Source organism: Caloenas nicobarica, chromosome 24 (genome assembly GCF_036013445.1).
Source record: "Caloenas nicobarica isolate bCalNic1 chromosome 24, bCalNic1.hap1, whole genome shotgun sequence".
Taxonomy (NCBI): domain Eukaryota; kingdom Metazoa; phylum Chordata; class Aves; order Columbiformes; family Columbidae; genus Caloenas; species Caloenas nicobarica.
The window spans coordinates 5,510,157-5,537,130 of NC_088268.1; the positions used below are offsets into that span (position 1 = coordinate 5,510,157).

The window sequence follows — 26,974 nt, forward strand, 5'->3', positions numbered from 1 at the left end:
GGCATCAATTATCATTTTTCTCAATTTTTAAATAATAAAAAAGCCCATTTTGGCACAGACGGGTTTCTGTTTCTTCCGAAGAAATAAACAAAACCTCAAAATACAAAGAGGAGGGAAGGAGAAGGACGGAATAAAAGAGAAAGCAGCCCCGCCAGAGAGCAGGACCTTCCTCCGCCCGCAGAAACAAGGAGCCGCTCGCCCGCCTTCATTTGCTTTTTTGCAGAGAAACCGGGACGAGGTTGGGTTCATAAACAGGTGAAATGATGGAGCTTATTGCAACCAACATCAACACCGAAACTAAATAACTTGTGTTGCCATCTCGGTGCTGCTGGAAGACGGATGGTAAACTTGACCTGCCGCTGGTACTATCCGAGTGCCATTTTTTATCGCCCTTGGCCGCCCCCCCGGCGCAGCGCTGGTAAATGCCTGTGCGTGGTCAGGTCAGGCGCGGGCGCGGGTGAAACTCCGTTCACATTTGCATACAGGCGGGTTTTCACAATGAAGACCCATCTGTTCCCGTCACCGAGTACAAATCGAGTGTCACCCAACTCGCTGCAAACGACAGCCGCACGGCCATTAGATGGAGGAACACTTAGCTCAGGTTACGGATATGGAACTGCTGATTTGGGTTTAAATACCTGATAACTGAAGAGTTTTTATTGCGCGCAAACAAAGAGTGAACCTTGAACTGCTCACGAGAGCACCCTGCTCCCCGCGGACCCTCCACCCCAACACCACCCTTCACCCTCCATTATCCACACAAAACCACGGTGCGTTTCTCCGGGCACAAAAAAGACAAAAAAAAGACACCACACACCAAGCCTAAACCAGATTGAAATGTCATATAACAGATCTTAACAGCGACCGATGACATCAAATTTATCGAGAATATAGGACGGGTGCAATAGGAAAAGGGAGCAAAGGCTCGGCGGTGGAAACAGAAGGTGAACTCTGAACTCTGCGTGCCCTTCGAGGTCATTAATATTGGTGCGATGTTGTTCCTTGAACTTCTACTAAATTTTGCCGGGAGGAAACGTTTGGAGCTGGGGTTCAGCAGGGTGAGGCTCTGTTTGGAGCGGGGTTTGGGGTTCAGCAGGGTGAGGCTCTGTTTGGAGCGGGGTTCGGGGTTCAGCAGGGTGAGGCTCTGTTTGGAGCGGGGTTCGGGGTTCAGCAGGGTGAGGCTCTGTTTGGAGGGGGTTCAGCAGGATGAGGCTCTGTTTGGAGCGGGGTTTGGGGTTCAGCAGGGTGAGGCTCTGTTTGGAGCGGGGTTTGGGGTTCAGCAGGGTGAGGCTCTGTTTGGAAGGGGTTCAGCAGGATGAGGCTCTGTTTGGAGCGGGGTTTGGGGTTCAGCAGGGTGAGGCTCTGTTTGGAGCGGGGTTTGGGGTTCAGCAGGGTGAGGCTCTGTTTGGAGCGGGGTTCGGGGTTCAGCAGGGTGAGGCTCTGTTTGGAGCGGGGTTCGGGGTTCAGCAGGGTGAGGCTCTGTTTGGAGGGGGTTCAGCAGGATGAGGCTCTGTTTGGAGCGGGGTTCGGGGTTCAGCAGGGTGAGGCTCTGTTTGGAGCGGGGTTTGGGGTTCAGCAGGGTGAGGCTCTGTTTGGAGCGGGGTTCGGGGTTCAGCAGGGTGAGGCTCTGTTTGGAGGGCGTTCAGCAGGGTGAGGCTCTGTTTGGAGCGGGGTTCGGGGTTCAGCAGGGTGAGGCTCTGTTTGGAGCGGGGTTTGGGGTTCAGCAGGGTGAGGCTCTGTTTGGAGGGGGTTCAGCAGGAATGTCCCCGTGTCCCCAAAGCCAGGCGCTGTGCAAGCACCAGCCGGATCACACATCAGGTTCACAGGAGCTTCACGACCACGCGTGATGCTTTTGGGGTTGCCCCATCTCTATTTTAAAGGTTTCCTGGGGAGCTGCTTTGGTACCGTTCCCCTTCAAGTGAGGGAAGCGCTAAACTTGTGCAGTTTACTTTCAAGATGAGGTCAAACGACATTATTTTGTGCTTAGAATAAGCCTCCTGTCCCATGATTAAACCCTTAGTGAAAGAAAACCAGCCCCATCCTCAGCACCACCACCCCACGGCCAGAGCCACAACCAGACCCGCTTCCGCGGTCACACACCGATGCTGTTGCTCCTGCCCTCCCACCAACCCAGGACACCCACTGGCATCAACAGAACTCACACATTTACTGGGAGAAAACCAGACTACTTCAGAAGCATGAATGGGAACACACTTTTGTTCCACCTAAAACATTTATGGGAGGTTGAGGTCCTATTAAATCCCCCAAGACGGGCAGTCTTCCCCGCCGTTCGTGGCCCAGCTGCCTTTCCCTCTCTTGAGAAGATCCCGTACACAAAGTGGGTATTTGCATTTCACAGGCAGGGCCCTTCTCGGGATGTCACCCATTTGCATGCAAGGTGGCTGCATGAGCCGCGCTCTGAAGGGAAGAATAAACCAAGGAGGAAAAAAGCCCATTACACAGGGTTTACCCTTCTGTTGGCTCCTGAAGAAAGCAAGCCCCATTACAGAGCTGTCACTCTTTTAATTCCAGTTTTCCTACAGGGATATGATCCCATTCCCTTCCCCAAAAGATAAAGCAACTCGTCTGATAGAAATATTGGCTGCTTGGTGTGCGTGGGTGTTTTCTTTTTTTTTTTTGTTAGGAGTGAACAGGAACTGAACCTTGAACTTCATTTACCCTTTGAACTCGTTACCTTTAAACAAAATTCCCCATGCTTTCCCTCTTCAAACAAATTTCATCACAATTACAGTCCCTTCCACTTCGCTTAAAGATATATAATCATTGACTTGACCTAATTACCTGGTGCAGGCCTTTCTCTACAAGGTGAAAGCCATATTGGTGTGAACAGAAGCTGACCCCTGTATTCTTGATACCCCAATTTTATTCTAATTATTGTATAGGAGGTTTTCCATCTTCCTCTGTCCTCCTGTTCCCTCCCCCCAGTTGCTATTTTGTTGCTGGCGCATTCGGGGATGCCCTTTGGGTTTCAAGCTGCCTGGAGACAGGCTGCAAAATACATCTCATGTTGAAAAGCACAGATTGGGGGTTTTTTTCCCCATTCAATAGGGAACCAGGAGATTCAGCTCTGCAAAAGGCTGCCGAGAACCGTCGCCCATGGAAGCGCCCGGCGTGTGCCCTTCACCCATGACAACCCCATGGGCTCGAGGAGCAGCCTCGGACCCCCCCAAAGTGACACCCCACATCACTGTCCCCTCCGGGGAAGCCTGAGCGGATCAAAAGCTTTGCCGGGGAACAGGAATTCTGCACGGAGATTGAAGCCCATGTTCCCTGTAACTCCCAGCAAGGTGATTGCGTTGGGAATTTAAGCACAAAGAATTGGGGTCTGGGTGGCCCCACAGTCCCCTGTTCCTCCAAACCAAGCAAGGAGCGTCTGGCCTGCGAGCCAAGGTCACTCAGCTGCCAAGAATCAGTGTTTTCAGCTAAACAGTATTTCCAGCTTCAGCAGTGAGCACGGCAAACCCAGAATCCACGGGCACAGCACACGGGTTTGTTTTCATACCCTCATTCACCCTCCCAAACTGGAATGGAAAGTTGGAGGGCGCTGGGCTGACCCTAATCCAACTTTAGCTCTGACATCTGGTGTGTTGGGGTCACATCACCCCCTTGTCATCCTTTATCTGCTCCGTTTCCCTGGTAGAACTGCAGACTCTTTAAAGCTGGAACTTCCTGCAGAACAGCTTTGGTACTGAGGTGGTACCACAAAATATCACTGCAGTAAGGATCGAACCATCTTCCAGAGACTGGGAGAAGACCGCTGTACCTTCTCATGTAAGGCTGAGGTTTGCTGTGGATCCCCACTCTCTCTGAGAGCAGTTGTTACCTTAAAAATAAAATAAAGTTGCAATGGGAGGATGGAACTCCCCACCAGTGTTGTTAGCCTGCTAATTTCTGATAGCATTCAGAGACAGTGAAAGGCTTAAATTATTAGTACCTCTGCAGTTCAAGGTATTTCCCTCTTATTCTTTAAAACCATCAAGAAAAATCTAACAAAACCAGCTCCAACATTAATAAAGAGTCGCAGCGATTGACAAGCAGGGTCACTGAGAAATGGCACCTCCCTAACCTTCCCATTTGTCTTGGGCAATTGAAAAATAATTAGCAATTGCAAAAGGGTTCAATACCTAAGAGTAAACAATGGGAAAAGGGTTACGTTAAGTCCCGGTCCCATGCCCCGGGCAGAGCATTTTCTCAGGCACAAGGTGAGCGTCCCCCCCATGACAAAGCGGCCAAGGGTGGGCAGGGGAGGGCAGGTGCGGAGCTCAAGCCGAGCTGCTCTTTGCATTCAAACCCCTCCCTGCTCCCTCCCCAGCTCAATCAGCACCACAACAAAAGGAGCAGCAGAGCCAGCAAGAGCCAGCACCGAAGTGTGCAGATAGGTGGTGCGCAAAGCCCGGCTCTGTGCCGCGGAGGTAGCGCAGCCATTTGTTATGGTCTCTTGGCGAGAAAGGCCATGCTCAGATGCCCTGGAGCTCCACTGTAATAAATAGACGCTGAAGATTAAAGGAGCAAATCCCACCACCTGCCCCAAGCCTGAACCCACAGATTTAGCATCCTGGGGTACCCAGGAGGGCCGGAGGCTCCGGAGGCAGCAGAGCTATAGCCATTTTATGGCGGTTTGCGCAACCTCGGGGCTCGTGCCGCTGCCCCGGCTCACACGGCCCAGCCCGCGGCTGAGCCGGGAACTCGGGCTCACGGGGGGGGAAAGTGATGCTGGTCCCCAGGCCACCCCGGCACCACACTGGGGAACCAAACCCCAAAGTCACCATGATCCACACTATTGCCCTCCTCCTCCCAGAGTTCTTTGATCCGCACCAAGTCCGCATATCAAAGAAATGAAGGGAAAGAGAATATTCAAATACCGATATTGTCTGGCCTTGCTTTCCCCTGGTAGGGCTGGTTAGTTTTCCATTGTAAAAGTTTGTGTGTTTTTTGATCTTCTTGCTTTGCTTTTCTGTTGATTGGGGTTTTTTTCTTTGCAAGAACTTAAATATAAAATTGAAACATCTCTGATCAACCTATTGCAGTTGTATTGGAAAAGAAAAGCTTATGTTTGTTTGTTTCTTTTCCAACTAGATTTCTCCTAGACTGGGGGGATAGGAGGCATACAGAAGTTTTCCTTGATTCAAAATAAGATGCATTTTTCCCCAATAAAATAACTGAAGCTGATGGACCTGGTCCAGCAGAGCCAGCAGACCCAGGAAGGCACTAAAAACAGATGAGGAATTTCCACCTACAAATGAAAATAAAGCAACTTCAAACCAACCTTGGCAGAACGCAAGTTGGAAACCCACCTTAGGAGCAGTGTCACCACCCCGGCATCCACCGGCTGACAAACACGGCTCGAGCTTGGCAGCAGGGATTTCTCACTGACGTGAGAGGAGCCGTTCCAGCTCGAGAAGCCAGAGCCCCGTCCTGCTCCCCAAGGGCTGCGGACGGGACTGGGGCAGCCGGGGCCTCCCCGACCAGCGCTGGGACAGCTACGAGCATGGAAAGGGGGAGACAAACGTACCCATTGCTTGTTTGGTACTCCTAAGGTTGTGCTTGCTTTCCCACCCATCTCCATTCGCATGCCATCGTGCAGGAATGACGATAACAAAGTTCCCGAACTTAGCAAACCACTGCCCTTTCCTTCTCTTTATGGCAGAGGACTGAGAAATACAGAGAGGGCAATAACCAAAGGTAGCACCAAAGTTTAAAAATACAACGCAAGGTGAAGCTGAAAAATGCTCTGGCAAATTTAATGTCACACTCATAAAATAACAGAACAGATTAAAAAAAAAAGTCAAAAAGGGACTAAATGACTTTATGAGCACCCAGACAATAATTGCCTTCTTAGCAACAAGCAACCCCTGGGTTTGTAAAGAGCGAATGACCTCAGGCACATACGGTCAGCCTTTCTGATCAAGCTGCAAAATTAGCAGACGAAGGGTAATGTGGAAGATGCAATATATCTAGAGACTTTACTGAGCGTTTGATGTGGTGCCACAGCAAATCTCACTGAAAAAATTAATTTACCTCAGCTTGGATAGAAGCAATCGTCACAGGCTGAAAATTGGCCCAAGGGCCACAGACAAAAGCTGGTGATAAATGACTTTCTGTCACGTAGGGGAGAAGCGTCTGTGTTAGGGTACTGCCGGGTATTAGTCCCCGTTTTATCTAAGGCAAGTAAACAGTCCATTAATTCAATGAGCAGGAAGATACTAAATTAGGTGGTAATGCAAATATCAAGTGAAAGCAGAGGAAATAATAGTAGGGGACACAGAGAGGTTAGGAATATGGATAGAATAATAAAATGAGATTCATCCTACTAAAAAATAAACTAGGGTAACAAAAAAAGTAACCCAAAGCACATCCAGCAACAAGGACCATTATGGAACAAAAGGGGAGAAAATAAGAATTTGTGACATAATCGAGGATCTCAAAAATAAATTGGCTGTATGGTGCACAGGGGTGAGGGACCCAGGATGACAGGAGCTTCTTCCAGCAATGATGCAACATCGACACAGGCCGAACCCCAAAATCTTGGCAACTCACACCTGATCCACTGGCCACAGGAAGGGTGCACAGGGAATGGGGTGGAAAACGTTTCCTTCTGAGGTCGGAGGATCTGGGCACCCACCCTGTGCCACAGCTCCCCGGAGGGGCCAGCTCTGCTTTGGGGCACCCGGCCAGGAACGAGGTCTCAGGAAGCAGAAATCAGGGTGGACCCGACAGCTCCTCTCCTGCAGACGCCCACCGACCGCAGCCTCGGGGGCAGCAGAGTTCTGTCTTTTTAGGTAACTAAAAGTGGGTGAAGCAGAGATACGAGCTGGAGGTTGTGGAGAGCACCACCCCATATATATTCGCAAAGACTGACACCAACCGCCTGCCCGCTCCAAATCCTCAAGGAACGTTCATCCGTATCACGCCTGTCCTCTGCACGCACCTCATGCATCAGGTGGTTTATCAGGACAGGCTCCGGGATTTGGAAGCAGTTCAGAGAGCCCAGGAGCTTCACTTCGCTCAGTGTTGTCCTCCCTGGGCCTGGGGCTCCCTCGCCCAGCACAGTTCCCCCCCGGCAGCCCCTCTGCCCGGCGCTCGGTGCCCTCAGCACGGGGCTGTCTCAGCACTGAACGCCGTCGGTTTAAAGTTAAAATAAACTTCCGATTGCTTCCCTCAGCTTCCACCATTTCTGTTAATGCTTTGATCCTCTGCAGAGTGGTGCCAGACCGTTTCCACTTAGAGCAGATGGCTGAGTCTCATGACTAAATGCAAAAATAGTCATTTGGCCAGAGAATCTGCACACAGTGTTTGGGGCTCCGAGGCACCGAGCTGTGACTGTCACCGACGCCACCGGCTCCTCACTGGGCCTGGCTCAGGCCACTCGCACTCCACACCGGCCCCAGCTCAAGGGGAGTGATTTCCGCCACTCCAGTGGATGAATCTTATTGTAAACCTATGAAAATGGTCTCTTATTCTTTGATTTGCCTAGTAAGCCTTTTGGGTTTCTCCAGCAGCATCTTCACTCTGCTCCGCGCTGGGAAGGTGCCGCTGCGAGGGCAACTCAGTTAAAAGCTGCAGAGACATGGCCCTGGGTGATGGGACATCGATCTGTCTGCCAGAGCGTTTGTTCAAGCGCAGGCTGAGGGTGGAGAGAGGAACAGCAGCAATTTCAAACAGCAGCTCCCACTTCAACCCGTGAGTGCAGGGAAAAAAATAGGGGTGAAGCTTTGTAACCAAATAAAGAGAGCTGTGAGCTCAATAACAGGCATTATCCTATGGCAAAGATTTTGTTATTGTTGAGTACTGATTCCTTTATCTCTCGGAGACAATCAACCTTCAGCCAGAAGAGTCTAACCTTAAAACCCTATAACTCAATTTTACATAGTGTTAAAGTTTGGGGGGATATTTGTCAGTGCTGGAGCTGATACAATCAGTCTGGAGGACCCTCGAACAAAGAGCGGTGGGTGAAGAGCGTGTCACCTCCACACACATTCGTTTCCTTGATGAACAAGGAGCTATTAGTTGGCGAGAAGGCATTATCAGGGTGAAGGATGATGCCGATTGTTTCGGCTGCTCTTCCCGTGACACTGGATTAGCACAAGTCCCCGCGTTCGCTCGGTGCCCCCGGCGCTGCCCCCGCCGCGCAGGTACGAGCCGCACGGCAAAACCAAAAATCAATCTGGACACCCAATCGCTTTCAACTGCCACATCTCTCCGAGGGTTAAACAATAAAAGTTTAACTTGTTTTAAGAAGTAGTTCATCACTGTAAGCCTTAAACAAAGCTACTCTTTAAAACACACGTGTGCACACACACCAAAGTGCCTTCGTGCAAAATGACAATGACAGAACATCCGACGGAGCCTCTTTGCTCGAGTAAACCCACCGGCAGGTACAACAGCTCTAGGGAGAAGCTTGCTGAATGAAGTAATATTTGACTCTTTACATTTAAAGGAGAAATGAAATAAATTAAAAGGGAAAAAAAAAAAAGCTTTTTCTTCCCTCCAGTTGTCCTTTCACACATTTCACTTTAGAATTTATTATAACCAGTCTTTAAATTAAATTCTTCAGGACAGTGGCTTTGTTTTTGCACATAGCGATTTTCAGCACTACATAACCTGGGCAATAATTTAATGTATTCCCTGTGGCTCACACTGAACCGCACATTTAAGCACAGGCTTAAGTCAGAATGAAGTCAGTAGCAGTTTAGTATGTGCTAACTCATATATAGCAGGGACTTTTATTGCTGTCTAGACCATTTCTCTTGGCTGGGAATTTTGTCTTTCAGGACTTGTTAGTGTTTTGAGATTGATCCTGCAAGACCCAGGTAAAATCCTGGTTGTCCCCAGAAGCGGGTCCATGGAGCAGACGGTACCGGTGTCTGGGGACGAGGCAGCTCCGTTCGGAGCAGATCTTGCGTCTCCCCCACGGGAGAAGGGTCCTGGGGCTCTGTGCACGTGTGCCGGGAACACAGGAAAGCACCTGTTTGGTTTCCCTCTTGTCCTCGAGCTGTCACACAAATGTGTCCCACAGAGGAATGAGGAGGAGTTGACCCTGGTTTCAGACAAGTCGTCTTGTTGTTTGAGCAGAGGAAGAGCCTCCTTCAGTACGCTAAAAACCTAATACTAAAAAACCCAACTCCAGATCTTTGCTATAACCCCCATAGGCTTCAATTGCATAACCTAGAGCATCTCCTGTCTTGCACCAAATTTTCTATCCTCCTATTCAGGTATTTGGTGACGGGCTGTCAGTTCCAGACGGGCAGTCGCCCCATCGCTGCCGGTGCCCAGCACTCCACCCCAGCAGCTCTGCAAGGGCACGACACGGTTGCCCAGGCCACGGTGAGGTCCTTGGGAGGTCCTGAGGCTGCTCCTGCACGGCCACAGGGCACCGAGCCCATCCCAACCCAGCACCCCTCCGGCACAGAAAACCCCTCGCAGGGCAGTGACAAGACTCCAGTGCCTGTTAATTCAGGAAACCAGAATCACTTTCTTTTAAAAAAGGGCAGAAGAGACGCTGTAATGAAGTTCCGCCCTGACGCTGTGTTAACTTACATTTCCTGCATATTGATCCCTCTGCTGGGGAGAACATAGAGACACAAAGCGTTTATGCCTCGGATTTACATATGCATGAATAAAAAGGCCTTTAGGAGGCGGGTGCATGAGTTATCCCAGCCCTCAGCACCACCGTCACTTGCACATCGATCATTCACGTGCGTTTGACATGAGGAACATGTGATTTGCCACGAGAGGAAGCTCCATCCCGGCTCTGACAGCTGCCACCCACCCAGGACCAGGCACCCACAGCATTGACCCCACACACCGAGCCCCCGCGCACCCAGACCCCGCACACCGAGCCCCCGAGCACCCAGACCCCGCACACCAAAATCCTCGACAGGCTCAGGACGTCCTCCACTACAACTAACTCTGAGCTGCGAGCATCAGCCAATGCCCCCTGTTTCCATGCACACTTGCTGTTGTTGAACCGTTTACTAAAAAAATCCAGATAACACCTTGTCGTTAAAGACTGTCCTCTAGGTACAGAAAATAAATCTGTTCATCTGATCCTGCACTTATAAAGCAATACAAAGAAACTTTAATTATGCTTTTTCCCTGTAGGGAATCAGCGAAGAAGGCAGGATTTTTACTTTAGAAAAGCCACATTAATAAGTTGTTGGCATTTCACCGACTTCTAAACGACTTGAGCTATAACTCCTGTCTGGGGCCCCACAGGCCCACCAAACTGCTGAGATTTTACACCACATGTTTCATAACATCTTTGCTTTTCTTAAGAGCTCTTGCGATCAAGGAATTACTTGAGAATCTCAGCTTAAAAAACAAACAAACACCCCAATGGTTGGGCAGAAATCCCCTTCCAAACCACAAACTGAGGCATGGAACACCCAAGGCCCAAATCACAAGCACATCATCTCGTGTAAAAGTAACTCATGCTTTTAAAGCCAACGCTTGAATCCTGAGGTTGACGGTCCTCGATTGCAAATAACCACCATGAAACCGCATCCCGTTTTGATGTGGGAGCTTAAGGGATAGGCTGGACCACAACATTTTGGGGCCCGATCTGGTTTGTGTCAGGATTGTGTCCCAAAAAAGTGCTAAGGAACCACCAAACAGCATGTTCCCAAGAGATCTGGGCTGAGCATCCCAGGGACCCACCCTCCAGTCCCGTCAGTCAGCACCGATGTGTTACATTCAACTCTTTATATAGAAAAACTGCTTTTATGGGGTGCGGGGGGACACCAGATGACACAGAGGGCACTTGCAGCCACCCACTCCCCCCAACACCCTGAGCACCACAACGGCCTCTCAGACCAGCTCCCAAACGTCTCCGCTTGAGGAAACGGGACTTTGGGCCTGAACTGGCACCCACAGAACCCACAGAACCCACAGAACCGGGGCGGCCGCCCCCGCACCAGCATCTGCCGCTCCCCGTGCCCGGCTGGTGGGACCTGCGGGCGCACTCACGCAGGATTCCTGCAGCGATCACTCGTGCTACAATCTGCTGCAGCTGTAAAATCCCAAATGAGAACACGAAGCCACTTTGGGTTGGGCTTTTTTCCGTTTGTTTGTTTTAAATGAAAGCTGAAAATCGTGGTAGCATGACTCTCACCGCTGCTTGTTCTCCACAAAGCTCTGAGCTCTCCTATGTAATTTATGCATCTATTTCTGGCAGCCAGCAAGCAACCCACCCTCCTCCTCTCCACCCCGAACAAATAATGCTTAATATAGAGGTGAACGGAGTTGCTCTGTATAAAATATAGCCAAACCTTTTGACCAGCCAGAGCACCGTTCCAGGAACTTATTTGCACAATGCCAGAGACATTATCACACTGCGCTTGAAAGCACTAATGTTATGGTGCATTTCCATTCAGAAAACGATAAATCAAAGAACATGAGCTCTGCGGCTTTAAGGGATTCTGATTTCTTTACAAACCGTCACACAGTATGAGTAGATATTTTTTTAGAAAACATGTTGTTTTCTTACACATGGATTAGTGCCTGTTCTCCTTCCCTTGGCGAAACTCACACTGAGCTGGTCAGACCCGCTCCAGGGCAGGGGAAGGATTCCGGAGAAATAACTGCCCCGTGTTTTAACCTCTCGCTCCCCGGGCTCGGTGGGACGATGCCCGAGATCAGAAAGGGAACGGTCCAGGAGAAACCTTCAGCAGCAATCGCACCCTCACCGACCCGTCCCCCAGCGCTTCCTGCACTGCTTCGGGAGGCTGAAAGTACGCGAACAGCAAGTTTATAATAACCTCGTCAAAACCAACAAAAGATATTTCTGGACATCAGGGAGACAGAGATAATTGCTTCTAATGGTTTTTGAAAAGAAAAACGTAAAGCTTTCAACTCCAGCATACAAGGCATCTGTGGGCATTCAGGGTTTGATCTATACAGACCATTGCCGATACTCAGCATTTCTGAAACAGGTTCTTAGTCTGCATTTTATTTCACGCACTTTGTTTTTACACCTGAAATTCAGCAGCATTTGGGCAAGTGGCTCCTTTGGGCCACAGCCCAGGCTGAGGGCCATGGGCCACGCTGCCCCGCTCCGGAGCCTGCCAGCGCAGGTCAGCCCACGCAGCAGCCGCCAGGCCGGCGCGGGGAGAAAACCACCATTGCCGCTTTGGGCCCGAAAAAGCAGAGGTTTGGTGTTACTGAATTGACACAGGGGCTTCATTCAAACCCACGCCGAGCTGTCAGGGCTCCCGCAGTGGGCAGAGCAGGAAGAAGAAATTTCTGAAAACACCTGTTTTGGAGGTTTGGGGAGGGGCCGTGTTGTTTTGTTTGTTCGTTGTGGTTTTAAATCAAAAGTAACGCGGGTTCCAGCTCCCCCTGCGCCACACGGGGGCGCTGCAGAACTCCGCTGTCGCCGCCGCTCCCGCAGCCCCGGCAACCGGCACCCCTGGGACCCCAACCCGACACCCCATCCTGAAACCCCTGGGACCCCATCCCGGCACCCCTGGGACCCCATCCCGGCACCCCATCCTGAAACCCCTGGCACCCCATCCTGGCACCCCTGAGACCCCATCCCGAAACCCCCTGGGACCCCATCCCGAAACCCCTGGGACCCCATCCCGAAACCCCCTGCGACTCCACCCTGAAACTCCTGGGACCCCATGCCAGGACCCCTGGGACCCCATCCTGGCACCCCCCCCATCCCGGCACCAGGCACCCCCTGTCCAGGCTGCAAATGGGTTCAAGTACCCGGAGCTGCATTACAGACCAGCCACCTCTTTACAGTCTCTAACCCCCCCAGCCCTCAGTGTCGTGTTGCATTGTGTCTGTCCCCCTGTCCCCAAGCCACTGGGGCACAGTGAGGTACCACTTTATCTGCCACCCTCCACACCTTTTAAGAGAAAAGCCATTTTTAGCACATTTTTATAAAGCAAAGCGAATTTTTGCTGAAGGATTTAAGTTACTCGAAACTTACATAAAAAAACCCCAAAAACAACCCACCCACAGAACTGCCCAAGCTCTAAGTATGTTTGGCCAAAGTTCTCTGTTGACATGATGGAAAAACCCTGGAGGTCAGAGGCGAGATTTCTTACCCCGGGGCCCATGCCTAACAGAACCCATAAAGTACATCCCCGTCACCTTCCCTGTGCTGACGGACACCTGTGTAATACAAATAGAATATATCGTCCCTCGTGTTGTCGTGACACAGCCATGATCTCGCCGTGACGCCAAGTGGCTCCTCTGGCTCCCAGCTCAGCATCGCTCCCCACAGATCAGATGCTTGTGGCTGAGGAGCTGCAGGAAAACCCCACTGATCAAGCAATATCTGGAAGTGCAAAATACTAAAGGTACGCAGCTCCTACCCCTCAGGACACTGTGGCATCTACCTTGTGCTTCAGTAACGCTAAATGAACAAACACCAGCAAATTAACTGATCTACCAGTTTAAAAGACAAAACATTTTTGAAAAGTCTTCAAGTGTTCCGAGCAGAGCACATTACGTGGGAAGTGTCTCCTAAGAAATACTTATCATTATAAGAGTGCTTAGCACTTCCCCAGTGCTTCCCAGCCTCCCCACACTGTACAAACATTAGCTCCTTAATCACTCATTAGGGACGATCCTCCAGCGCAGGCCATGCCTCATTGAGTAGAGTCATCCCAACCCGCCCCGGCCCTCGCGCTCCCTCCAGAGACAGCTCGGAAGCTTCTCCAATTCCCACGAGAAGTCAGGGCAAGCCAGGAAAAGTCTGTTCAAAATTTAGCTTAATTTGCTTCTTGAAAGTAGCGATTTAATCTCTTTTCCTTTTTTCCCCTCTAGTATTCCTGTTTCAGACTACCAACAGCTTGCATCCAATCAGCCAACATCACCCAGCTTCCAGCCAGAACGAACACACACAAAGTCCATGACTTGCTGTTAATTCAGCACTCTTACCAGCTTCCAAGAACTAACACCTCACTTTAATGTAACTGCTCTCAAGGCCAGCTTTTTTCCCTCCTTTTCGTAGTATGTAATTTTTCTATATTATCAGTCTCCTCGCCATTCAGCCACTTGGGCGTCCTTCCATTCAGCCTGGCATTTCGTCTGCATCTGAAAACTTCCAGTGGTGCCAAGTGTTTGCATACCTTGTGAGCGTTCTGTCAAACTCTGCCCCGAAGAGCTGCCAAAAACCACCACTCAAAGTTAGCAAAGCAAATACCTCCTCAGACAAGCTTAATAAACACGCCAGGAGAAACCCTAGACTTCATAAAGACGTTGCTCGCCTGGCGAGGCCAAGCGCAAGGTCTTCAGCAGCCTTTCATGTCCCATTTAGGCCAACATCCATTATCCTTGTCACACGTTCTCCATCCGCACTCTGCATAAGTGCATCATATCTGAGCACGCAGATTATTTAAAACAACCAGACCCAAACTCCACACCTCTTCCCATGCTGCAATTACTAGCTATCTATCAGACCAACCTTGTCTCTAATCAGTCTAAATGAAGCCATTTATTTTATAGCACGAATCAACACATACAGCAGATATGCCTGGTAACTGTGATGCCCATCAGCTCTTATGGCCTCGTCCCAAATAAATCCTTGTTTCTTTGTATTCTTGACTGATGACTACTGATTCCTAGCAAGAGTGGGAGTAGACATGAAAGAGCACACTGAGCAGAGAAAGGTGGAGAAGAGGAGGGATGGAAGCAGAGAAAATGAAAAAGGAAGGGCAAGGGGGGTAAGAAAGCATGGGGGAAAGTGCAAGTGAAGCAAAAGAGGAGGAGGAAACAAGATCTGTGGGAAGCGAGAGATCGAGAATCTGAGACCAAAGCAGTCAAGCCTTCGCTAGGGCCCAGAGATAACCCCTGAGAAGATCAGAACCATCTGAGCTCTGTAGGTTCAACTGCAACAGCATATTGCAAATCCATCAGTTCTAAACCACCACCGACAAGCGGACGTGAGCATCACAGAAACCCTTAGCCCAGAAAACCCCCGTCTGACATTTGACACTTTGGAAAGAGCCCTTGGCCTCAGAGCCAGGTCCCATCCACTGCTCAGCACCAACCAACTCCAGTTTGTCCCAAGATGACCAACAAATACATTTAACTTGAGCAATACTAAATTAAATTTAGGATCACTGTAACATTTTCTAGTCACTGACAAAACAGCTACCAGTCAACAAAAAACAAAAACAGACTTGCAGTGTTATGAGATGGATGAAAGACAACAAGTCGTACTAGCTCACGCTTGCCTTTCTGCCTTCTTCACTCAAGGGCTCCACAAAGCAGTGACTTACCATCATCCTGGAAGTCTGAGGGAAGCGACGCCTCAGATGCCATGGAAGGTGCCACGCTCCAGCTCTGGTTCTCATCAGAACTGTCCTGTCCCACGCCAGCATCGTGCTGATCCTCCCCTGGAAAGAAAAGAGCCAGATCTTAGTGAAGAGCTCACATCTCCAAACCGAGATCTTACTGCCTACACCGCGAGACCTGGTTCCTCCTGGGTCCCACCTTCCCCTGAAGTTCTCTACAAAACCCAAACCCACTCTTGTGGGTTTAAGGCCAGATTCATCACTCGGGGCCAAGGCGGCACATTCCTGCTGCAAGAACACCCCTGCTGGGTGTGCAGAGACCTCACACCGGACGAGGCTGGAAATACCAGTGGTGGGGCCAAACCACCAAAACTCTGTCAATTCCTTGTTCTTGCCATCAGTGCATGACCTCTGCAGAAATCCTCCATCTGTCGAATGGAACACTAAGTTACCTGCTTCACTAGGGTGAAGACTCTTCCTGTGTTTTAGGAAAGAGCTTTGAGATCCTTAATTGAAGAGTGGTAAGGGCAAAAAAATGACTCCTTATGACAGGCAGTCACATACAAATTAACAAAGCGATAGCAGGAGCTATTACCTCCCCATACTTGATGCTGCGTTGAGGTTTTCTGTAGGCAGACATTTTGCAAGGGAATTTGCTGCTGATATTGGATTTTATGCAGAAGGCACTTAGATACTACAGTGACAGATGTTAATACCAAACTTTAATATAAATGGAGTGCAGCTAGCCTACCTGTAGAGGAAAATACTACTCAAACAAAGCGAAAAAGTGGCCTTTCAAGCTTTTACCTTCCATTTCCTGAAAACACACACACCGGAGACTGCTGATAACAGAGGTAAAGACAGCTGCTTACTCATTCAACGCACAACAAACAGCAAGAAAGGTGAGTTTTCAGCTGACGTTAATTGTGTTCAAACACTAAAACCAAGGTTTATCTCAGCAAACAGAAGAACTGTGCCCCGGAGTTGAAATCAAGCACTGCTGAAAGGGCAGCATGGCCTGGAACCGAGGGTTTCACACTCATCCTCCCACCCAGAAACACAGCGGAGACGCCATTAAGTCTCCAGCTGCAGAAAGACATGACACAATATTTTGGACGTGGTTTATATTCAACTTTTTCTCCTTATGGGAGGTGCATCATTTAGCATCAGCAATTACTAATCTCCCATGCCAAGAAGCAAGGGCAGGATCTGATCCCTCCTGCGGGATCAGCCACTGGCAGAGCTGGTACCGCGTGTCCTCACCCTCGGGCTGCTTCCCACTCACGCAGAGTAAGCAAAGCACATTCCTCTATGCTACAGCAAACTGAAATTCATTCATGCATCTCCACAAGGAAAAAAGAAAAAAGGCAATTAGGGGTTAAAAAGCAGAGAGTGAAACCCTGCACTCCAGCGGCCAGAACCGGGGCAGCGGAGCACATCCATGAGCGCGGCACATCCCCGAGAGCGGCACATCCACGAGCACAGCGCTGCCTGCCCGACCTTGGAGAAGTCATCTCAGTGCTCTGCTCCGCTGCCTGTGACAAGGGGATGTTTCTTCCCTGTTTTACTGTAGCACTTTGAGACCCTCCAATAAAGAAAAGCCCTAAAAAGCCTTCACAAAAAGCTGCTACCAAATGGCACCAGCTCAGTGTCGTAGGAAAACGCAGTGTTGATCCTGCCGAGGAGCCGCTGCGGCGGCACGGGCCGGACTGTGCAGCCATGCGAGGATGCCAGCGTTATAAGACAGTCTCCATAAGCCCGTTCACCCCTTTAAAAAGAATGTTTTCTTCCACTCAAACTGCACCATATTAAACCTGCCTTTTCAGACGAACACCAAGGTAACAGGTGGTCCCACATAACGAGATACAGGTGCAGGATTATTGCAGTAACGAGCAAACTGTTTCTGATCGCAGGAGGCAGTGCTGGGGGCCACGGCTGCACTAAACCGTTTGGAACAAAAACAAGGGCCCTATCAGGAAAGTTACTTGCAAGAAAAAGTCACTGGCTTTACTAGCAGAAGCTGGTTTCACACATCAGCCACGGGGGAGAATCGAGCCACGGGTCTGTGTTTTGGCAGAATAATTCCCAGGTGTGAAATCTCATACAGGGGGTTGTCACCATGACTGCGCTGGTTCTTGCTGTCTTGTTGTCCAGTTTAGTATTAGGAATATTTTCAAATACTGCTTATAGTTCCACTAACAAAAAAGATCAACAAAAGCTCTGCAGACATAGCTACTTAAACCAAATCCTACCACCTTTCCATTTGGATTTGCATTACGAGAACTTCTCGTGCTTTAATCCACTTCTCCATAAAGTTTATGGAGCAGCAACAGCCAGTTGAGTCCAAGCAGAAAAAATACCCACCAACTTGTCAGGGGCCAGGCTATTGTTCTGAATGAAGAAAAAACTCATTAGCTTTTAATGAAAACACAGGGAATAAAAACCAAATAGCACAGAACCCCAGCAAATAATTACTCTGCACCTGACGCAAAGCTGCTCTATCTTCCTACACAAACCCTCAGCAAAATTCCCTAACTTATCACTCTTTGGAGCACGAACAACAGAAAGATGGACTCTAAGGGGAAGAGCACGAGGTGTCTTGGGCTCCCAGCTCATCAAGGGCTCCCCGGGCTCTGTCTGGCTGCCCCGTGGGTGCTAAATACGCCTTGCTTGCCTCACCACAGCTGCAGCACAGGGAGAACAATGAAGTGATGCCATCTATTCAGCTGTCTGACATTCTCTGCAGAAAGTTCCTCACGCAGCAGCAGAAATAGGAGCTTTCTGTGTAATTAACACAGATATTGTGCAAACCGGCAAAGAAGTTTTCCTTTCTTTAACCTACAGTTATGGTGGGGGGAAGGGAAAAAAAAAAAAAAAGGTGAATTAATGCATCCTGGCACACACAGGAAGAGAAACAATCGAAATAGGTGAAAGGGCTTCGCAGTAGAAAAAAAAATCATCTCCAGTAGCTTGTTAAGGGAACTGCAATTAAGCTTCGTTTGCATTCAGTGAAGGTCTTTATCTGGGTACCCAGAGTTTCATTAAGCATCTTTTTAGAGCATAAGAAAAATCAATAGCAAGCGAGTTCCATTTATGCTTTTATGATAAGCTCATTCATGCCAAGGCGGAAGTAAAATCCCCAACTCGAGTTAATAGTCAAGGAAACAAAGTTCCTGCTTTAAAGTAATGACTCCTCAGAATCATACTACAAATAAAGGTCTCTGATCCAAATCCCATCTGCCTTCATGCTCGACAGTGTTAATATCTCTCGATTTTCAGGGACTAATTTAGCAGTAATGCATTTCCCAAAGCAGAGCTGTAAAAGTATTATCAATACTATGGTTTAATATCCCTCACTACAATCACTGCCTGAAATTATGGAGAATCACATGGAAACACATCAACAGAGACGTACCCACACAGTAAGTACTGCTCGCATGTAAATATATTATAGTTTAGCTTTAGTAATGTAGTTAAAGCTCTGTCAACATTGCTATTATAAATTATATACCTTTTTTAACACATTTATGTGCTAGAAAATGTATGATGTTTCTTTTTTGAATGCCTTAAAGGCTTCATGGGCTCCTAAGCGCCCATTTGGATTTGTGTGGTTAGCCCCTGTGATTAATATGTGAATAGCTGAGGTTTTGGTGGATGCAGATTTTCTGCAGCTTCTTTGTACAGACTATTGACTTTCCTGGAGTGCTCATGCCTGGGTAATAACAATATATTTGCCTCAAAATCCCATGTTTTCTACTGCACATCAGTATGATACGCACACATGTCCGTCCTCCCCTCCCCAGGTTTTACCAACAGTACTGGTGTTATTAACAAACTACAAGAGAAAATTCTTATCTACAGATCTCAAAGTGTTTATCCCGCTTAATAAATGTTTTCTTGGACGTGGAGATGATGCACGGAAGCAAGATAACTGTGTTCCCGGCTCCCGAGGCAGGCGAGGCCGCGGTGAGAGCAGGACCCGTCTCTGGCTCTGCCGCCTTCCCCAGCGGGACGGGTCTGCCTGACGGCAACGGGGCCAAAAGCAAAGTGAGGGAGCTCCTCGTACACAGGAGGAGACGATTTATCATTGTTTTAGAAACGTCGACCCAAACAGTTCTTGGCTGGCTGACAAGTGAATCCAGTCCAAGCCTAATTTTGTTCACTCAGTATCCAGTTTTTGCTAATTGCATGTAGTAAAGCAAATTAATGGTCCACTAAAAATGCCACTTATGTTAAAAAGCAACTAGAAAGCGGGAAGCTGTTGTGCAGGGGCGGATGTGCTGCAGTGATCCCCTGTGCCCAGCAGGTCGGGCTGCAGCGCGCAGCATCGGCCGGGATGCAGAACCTGCAGCGCTGCAGGGAACGGCAGGGCCCGGGCTGCAGGGAACGGGCTGCGGGGAACGGCAGGGCCCGGGCTGCAGGGAACGGGCTGCGGGGAACGGCAGGGCCCGGGCTGCAGGGAATGGGCTGCAGGGAACAGCAGGGCCCGGGCTGCAGGGAACGGGCTGCGGGGAACGGCAGGGCCTGGGCTGCAGGGAACGGCAGGGCCCGGGCTGCAGGGAACGGGCTGCGGGGAACGGCAGGGCCCGGGCTGCGGGGAACGGGCTGCGGGGAACGGCAGGGCCCGGGCTGCAGGGAACGGCAGGGCCCGGGCTGCAGGGAACGGGCTGCGGGGAACGGCAGGGAACCTGCTCCCGCTCACACACCAAAACGGCCACCCCAGAAATTACCATCAAGAGGTTTGCAACTCGCAAGCCTTGCCTGAAAGACAACTTTTGGCAGACAGCAAAGCTCCGCCTCACAAACCCAAACAGCCGATGAGGCTGGGGGGGGTCCTAAATATCCCCCCAAACCCGTGAGGGCACGAAGCAACAGCCGAGGTGACGCTGCATCTCCCCCACCACCCAGTGCTGTCCGGCCCGCTGTGTCCTTCCCAGCTGAGCTACCCTCTCCAGTTTTCCCTTCTCTCCCCACCTCCCCTCACAGTCCTCGGTGCCCCTTGAGCAGCGGCTCCCACGTTCTGCCCCCAAGTGGAGCAGCTGCCTGACGGGGACCCCAGCACATCCCAGCCTCGCTGGGAACAAGCCTGAAACCCAGCGCAGCACAAGATTCCCACGGGATGTAAACAAGTAAACAAGATTTATTCTTTCTTTTATGACCCCGTAACACGTCAGTGAAATACAAAGCCCATCCAATGTGAGCAAAACCAGCCTAAAGCTACTAACAGTCTGTATTTCTGTCCACTAATAAATTATTCCTCATGACCCTCTCTGAAAAGGTCTTTATTTAAAGGATGGGGACACTGAGGCAGAGCAAGATCACAAATCTGCATTCTGGTTCATCTTCTGAGGCACCAGCTCTGCTAGGAACACAACACAACAGCGTCTGTGAAGCCAGACCCCACACTTGTGCAGTGCGATAATTAACAAGCATCTCTGCAAATACAGTCTGGGACCTAAAAAAACCCAAAAAACCAAAAAAACCCAACATTATCAGTACCACAGAGGAGACTACAGGCCAAATAGTTTTGAGTCCCATTCATTGCAGTGTCAGTAGCTTCAGTGTATTTTCTTAGCCAAAACCCTTCCAAGAGAACGAGGACTAACCAGGGCTGAGCCAGGCGGGAGCTGAGTTCAGCGAGCATGTTCCAATGACAAGACACAAGGAGGCTGTCTTGCCCGTATCTGCAGCAGTTCTCGCTGTTAAGAAAAAATAAGTACGGCCAGTGAATGCAAAGACAGGAGCGTTCAGCAGAGCGACGGGCACTCTGGGGACTGGGGGAGATGCCCATTAGGCATTACAATAATGCAAAGGATGATTTTACAGTTGTGTGGCAGGATGGAGCCTGAATAAAGGGCAGAATTACCATTTTGGAGAAAATTCACATGGGGTTACTGCTCTGCAGACCAAAGCAACTCAGAAGTCCCTGTGCGGAGAGCTGGGAGAGGGACTCAGGATTCCAGATTTGAACCAGCTGGAGGGCTTGGGCGAGCCAGGACCCAGCGCTGCTCCCTGAGCAGGGCTGTGGGTCCCCGATCTCCCCAGGACCCAGCGACGCTCCCTGAGCTGCTCCCTGAGCGGGGCTGTGGGTCCCCGATCTCCCCAGGACCCAGCGCTGCTCCCTGAGCGGGGCTGTGGGTCCCCGATCTCCCCAGGACCCAGCGACGCTCCCTGAGCAGGGCTGTGGGTCCCCGATCTCCCCAGGACCCAGCGACGCTCCCTGAGCTGCTCCCTGAGCGGGGCTGTGGGTCCCCGATCTCCCCAGGACCCAGCGACGCTCCCTGAGCAGGGCTGTGGGTCCCCGATCTCCCCAGGACCCAGCGACGCTCCCTGAGCGGGGCTGTGGGTGCTGAGGGCCCCGATTTCCCCTCCCTGGCGAGGCTCCCAGGGTGACACCAGGACGCTCCTTTTCCTAAGGGCTCCAAAACATCTTAATGGCCAAACCAGAGAAATTACATCCTTTTCCCCTGTTTCTGTGGAGCAGAGGGTCTGTTACCCGCTGTGAGAAAGCCCAGGCGATGGTAGATGGCAATACTCATGCTCAATCCCCAGCAGGGCAATTTGTTGAACGTTCTTCTGTTGTGCATGAGCACAGAGCGACGCTTGGGCTGCCTGTTCATCTGTGCACATTACAATAACCCCAGAGATTTCTTTATAAAAAGAAAGCTGCAGCACATTCCTATTACACGAACAAGTCCAGAAAACACAGAGGGTTCATTTGAGAAGGCTGTCTATCTCCAAAGCTGCACATCAGGCAATTTAGACAATCTAATAATTAGAGTATTTTATTAACTGACCAAAGTGAGAGCAATAGAACTCATTAATATTTAACTTACTGGGGCTCCCCAAACTGCTGTATATTTAGCATCTTTACTGACATTTTTATACCTCCCTTTTTATGGTGCGTTGCTTCATTCTGAAGAGTCTGGTGTGCTCTGGGCTGCCCTGGGCAGGGAGGCGCAGGACACAACGGGGGACACTGAGATGTGACCCAAGGGGACAAGCTCTGCCCCAAGGTGCTACAATTGGGACGGGTTTCGAAGGACCACGGGTGACTCTGTAGCTCGAACACTTTGATTAATGAAGTCGGGATCTCCAAGAAGCACCTGGTAATCCAAACCAGGAAATTTCCCTCAAGTTCGTAACAAGTTTTAAATCAATGGGCTGGTTTAAAGAGAGTTCAAAAGCTCTCCTCATTAACCTAATTCTTCTCAATAAAGGTCATAGAAGTTTTGACATTAACTGCAGAATAACCCACCCAAGCTGCTAGCTGCTGTTACCTGGTCCTTCAGTCCTATTATAAATTCTGCAGGTTCTTCATTTCCTGACTCCAAGTAAAGACTGATAACAGTAAACCAAATTTTAAAAAAACCTGGACTTCCAGTTTTTAAAAGATTTTAAAGCTTCACGATAAGGTGGGGGGGCTGGTTTCTGGTTTGAACACTCAAAATGCAATAGCAGCAGTTTCAAAGTTACACATACCTCTTGATTTTTCTATGTATATATGTAAATAAAAATGCAAATCCGCCTCCATATAGCCAGAGCACAGACACTTGCCTCCTACCTATGACATTTTCCCAAGCAGAGTGTTCTGTTTTCTCCTATAATTGTTACTTGCCTCCAAAATCTGTGCATAATACCTCAGGTAGCAGAATAATTTATAAGTCTGTGTTAAAGCAAAGCTGTGCAGCTGCTCAGAGTCTGCAAAGCTATGAAACAGGAGGGATTTCAGTGCAAAACATACTGTCTCTGCACAGATTAGTCTGCCCAGAACACAACACACACACAGAACTGCACGCTCGGAGCTGCAGGAAGCAAAGCTCCAGTGCTGATAAAGGGACCTGTCACAAGTGTTGATATTACAGCTTTGCTTTTTTTAAGTTAAAGAACATATGCCTTTGTGTATATTTTATTTTTCATTAATTAACTCTCTGTTCCACACACCACCCAAACACTTCTTGGACTTTAGAAGGCATCCTAACAAAAGTTTTTTTGTTTTCTTTTTGTCTCTACGTGTTATGACATTTCAAGGGTTGTAGCTGGCACTCGTGTTTATAAAGCAGGGGAATTCCACGCATGGTGATAGAACAGATATTTTAACAGTATGTTACAAATATTGTCAATCCGATATTTTTTCCCTTGCATTTTCAAACACATCATAAATCTAGACTAGGTTTCTGTGTCTGAACCCTGCTTACCACTGAGCTGGAGACTCTTGGCATGAATGCAAAGAGAGGTTTTTATAAATACAACTTAGTAAAATCACTATGCACTCCATTAATTCAGGAACACTCTGCCCCAGCTTCAAAGGGGATCTTTACATGTAAAGATGGTGGGTTTGCTGCTTTAATGATTTGCTACTTGTACTTGTCATAACTACATGAACCAAATATGCAATAGCAGGGAGCAGCGGTTTGGGGAAATGCACAGTTCCGTCTCCGATCCAGCTCCGCTTCAGTTCAATAGATTTGAGGCTTTATATAGAAAAGCTCCTTCAGAAATCTAACACTCCAGGCCACTGTACGCCGCCAGTTAACGACAGAAAACTAGAGGCGTTCCTGGGGTCCATACCCACCCTGTGCACGGCCACAACATCCAACCCCAGAAGGATGGTGACCCCGGGGTGCTCTGCATCCGCAGCAGAGCACGGCCAGAGCGGCGAGATGACCCGCGCTTCATCTGAACAGCGTATACCAGCAGATAAGTGGCCTACTAAGACTTTCCACGTTGTTACTTAATCCTTTTACGGAACATGAAGGGTCCCAGTTTTTAAGTCATGTTTTAGCCCAGCTTGGCCCTTACCCTGCCATACATTTGGATTTATTCCTCCTGCTTCAGGAGGTGGCATTTTCTGGGGCTGAGCACAGAGCTGGGAAAAGCAGCAAATCTGGACCCAGTTCCTGAGCATGCCAGTAGATGCTCTGGTACCTTAAGCACATTTCTTGAGCCTCAGTTTTCCTAAGTTTAACAAACAGGAACAACAATCCTCACTCTCTCACATGTTGACTACTTATGCACATTTTGAGGAACACTGCTATGCAGAAAATACACAGCACACCAGAAAAAAAAATTCCAAAGCCAAATTTCCAGCCTGACCCACAGCTCTTATTTAGCTACACGTGCATCTTTTTCTTCTTTAACCCTTCCATTTGCATTGCGCCCCGTCCCTCCATCCTCTTCCCAAACTCTCATCTCTGTCCCCCAGTTTCCCTCCTCCCATCGCTGCGTTCCCTGCAGTCCCTCCGACCAGCCGGCTCTCCCGAGCCAAAGTGTTGCAGAACATTTCCCCTGTGCTGAATTTGGAGGCGGAAACAGCAGAAAGGAACGAGGAGGAGGGGTGCGACTGACCCAGGTCCTCTCCAGATTTGCTTTGCCAACTTTCCTCAGCTCTCTTTCCACAAAGGGGAGGTTGCTGAAAGACAGCAAGGGCATGCATGTATAAAATATATTGAGTGTATAAAATGCTTCACAAAGGCAGCCAGCCCTCCTCCAAAGGGAAATATGAGTCACTCCGGGGATCTGTCCAAAGAGCACCTAAGGAACAAGGCAAAAAGAATCTGCAGGAACAGCCTCCAGTCAGCACCGTCACTCGGTGTGGGTGAACCGGGCCCAGCAGCTGTTTACTGCCAAGAAACCCCCTTTTCCTCGGCCACAGCCTGTTATCGATGCACTGGGGTGCAGCTCGGCAGCTCATTCACGCCTGGGGTTTGCAGTGCTCTTACCAATATGTCCAGGCACATGAGATTTTTTTTTTCTTTAAAACCAAGCCCCGCAGTGTAGTTCTCTGGTTCTTTTCCATCCGGCACGCACCAAGTTCTCACCATCAGCTTTCCACCCCCAGCAAGGGATCATCAGCTGGGGCTGAGGCTCTCTAGGTGATGGCCAAGCCCATGTTTTCACTCCCAACTTATCCTGTTTCCTTAGTAAATTTTTTTTCCAAATAGTATTAGTTCTCAAAATGACTTAGGAGCACATTTGTAGATATGGACACACCTGAAGACCCAAACACTTGTACAGTAATTCCGAGCAGGCATTTGAGCAAGGCACTTCATTCACATATCTATACACAGTTCTGCAAACGGATCTTCCTGATATTACCCAGGCTTCCAACTCCATAAAAGAATAAAGAATATTTCAGAAGAACGCAAGCATCCCTCCTCCACCCTTTAGATCGTATGAACTTCCAAAATTTAAAAAAAAAAAAAAAATCTAATTTTGAGCCCTTTTGTGTTCTAATCCTCTCTCACTCTTTTTTTTTTTTTAATTTTGAACACAGCTGTCTGTTGTACTTTCTCAAATGATGCCAGATGCTGGGTTAATCAACCAAACGCATGAAAACAATGGTTTGAAAGCAATTAGAAGCACCGAGGCTGCACCGAGGCTCATATTAAAATGTGATAACACTGTTCTAGTGGGAATTGCGCTGCTGCTGCATTTCTGACATGTCTGTGCTGGAAGTGGCACCTGATCAAGGAGGAACATACTGGAATTTATTCCTGGAGTAAATGAAAAGATTAGCTGAGTTGGAACATTCGCAAGGGTTTTTATTACAGCCTCAGCTCCCGTCTTGTTTGAACACCGGCAGATCCTTCAGTCTGTGCTCACGTCTCACAACCATTATTGAAGGAAAAGGGACGAAGCCACCAAGCCCCAGGCCTTGGCTGCACCCGGTGCTCCAGGTGAGGAAAGGGAGCTGAGCTCCGGGTCAGCTCTGAGCAAATACTTATCCGTCAATTGCCCCAGATATGCAGAAGTACCCACTGACACGGCTTGTGACCTGCAGGCACCCTGGAAAGTTTAAATCATCACCCGTATTATTGCGGAAATGAAGATCAAAGTCACAATCAGAATTTCCCAGCTTGTTAACAGACACACTGAGAGATGGTCACAGTCCTGAAAAGTTTACAGCCTGGCCATTTGTCTACACCTGGAGGTTGATCCGATTTCAAGTTTGGGTTAACGTGCAGCAATGAGACTGGAGGAAACTTGCTGAAGGTTACCCCAGCAGTCTGCTCCTATCAACGGCCCATGGGAATATACGGCCCTTTCTGAACTTTAAGCCTTTTCTGCAGACAGAAGTTTTGCAGAAAAATCTCCTGGGCTAGTCCAAGACAATACATTTACATCAGCACCAGACAGTTTTGTATTATTTGCTCTCAGGGGTAAGCAGAAATGGGTTTCTGCTGTTCAGAACACTAACCCCAGTTCCTGCTATGGCCCTCACCGCAACTTTACCCTTTTCCACCCCTAAGAACCTCCAGACACAGCTATATATTCAGTTTAAGTTCTTCTCCTTGTTGACTTTGCATCAAAACCACCAGACACGTGCAGCCCTTCCCCGCTGCCAGGCTCAGCGCAGTGAGAACTCAGCCCTTCTTCCCCGGCTTGTACTCACCCTGGGGCACAAACTCCAAGTGGTACCTAAAAGAGCAAAACAAACAAAAAGACAGACATAAGCATACAATATTTTCTTAATGGTTTATTCTATCCTGATGAATAAGTTACAGCTGGGGGAACCATGCCAGAATTGCCACCAGGAACCCAGCAAATGGTCACCACGTATTTAGTGCAGGAAGCCCCAAGAGGAGCTGCGAGTCCCGCAGACGCCGGCCAGCCCCACAGCATCCCTGCTGCCAGGAACCTCCCTCACTGCTCCTCTGGAAGGCTTCCAAAGGCTCCCAGCGTCCCTCCATTGGAACAGCTCT

General features: G+C 49.3%; 1 protein-coding gene across 1 annotated transcript in view; it reads right to left on the minus strand.

The window, feature by feature from the left end:
* SKAP1 (src kinase associated phosphoprotein 1) overlaps positions 1-26,974 on the minus strand; it is a 128,297-nt gene that overhangs the window by 87,828 nt on the left and 13,495 nt on the right. The window contains exons 3-4 of the mRNA XM_065651249.1: positions 26,665-26,690; positions 15,255-15,371 (exon numbers count right to left, since the gene is read on the minus strand). Of these exons, the coding sequence (XP_065507321.1) occupies positions 15,255-15,371; positions 26,665-26,690 (143 nt within the window). The remainder of the gene's footprint in view (positions 1-15,254; positions 15,372-26,664; positions 26,691-26,974) is intronic.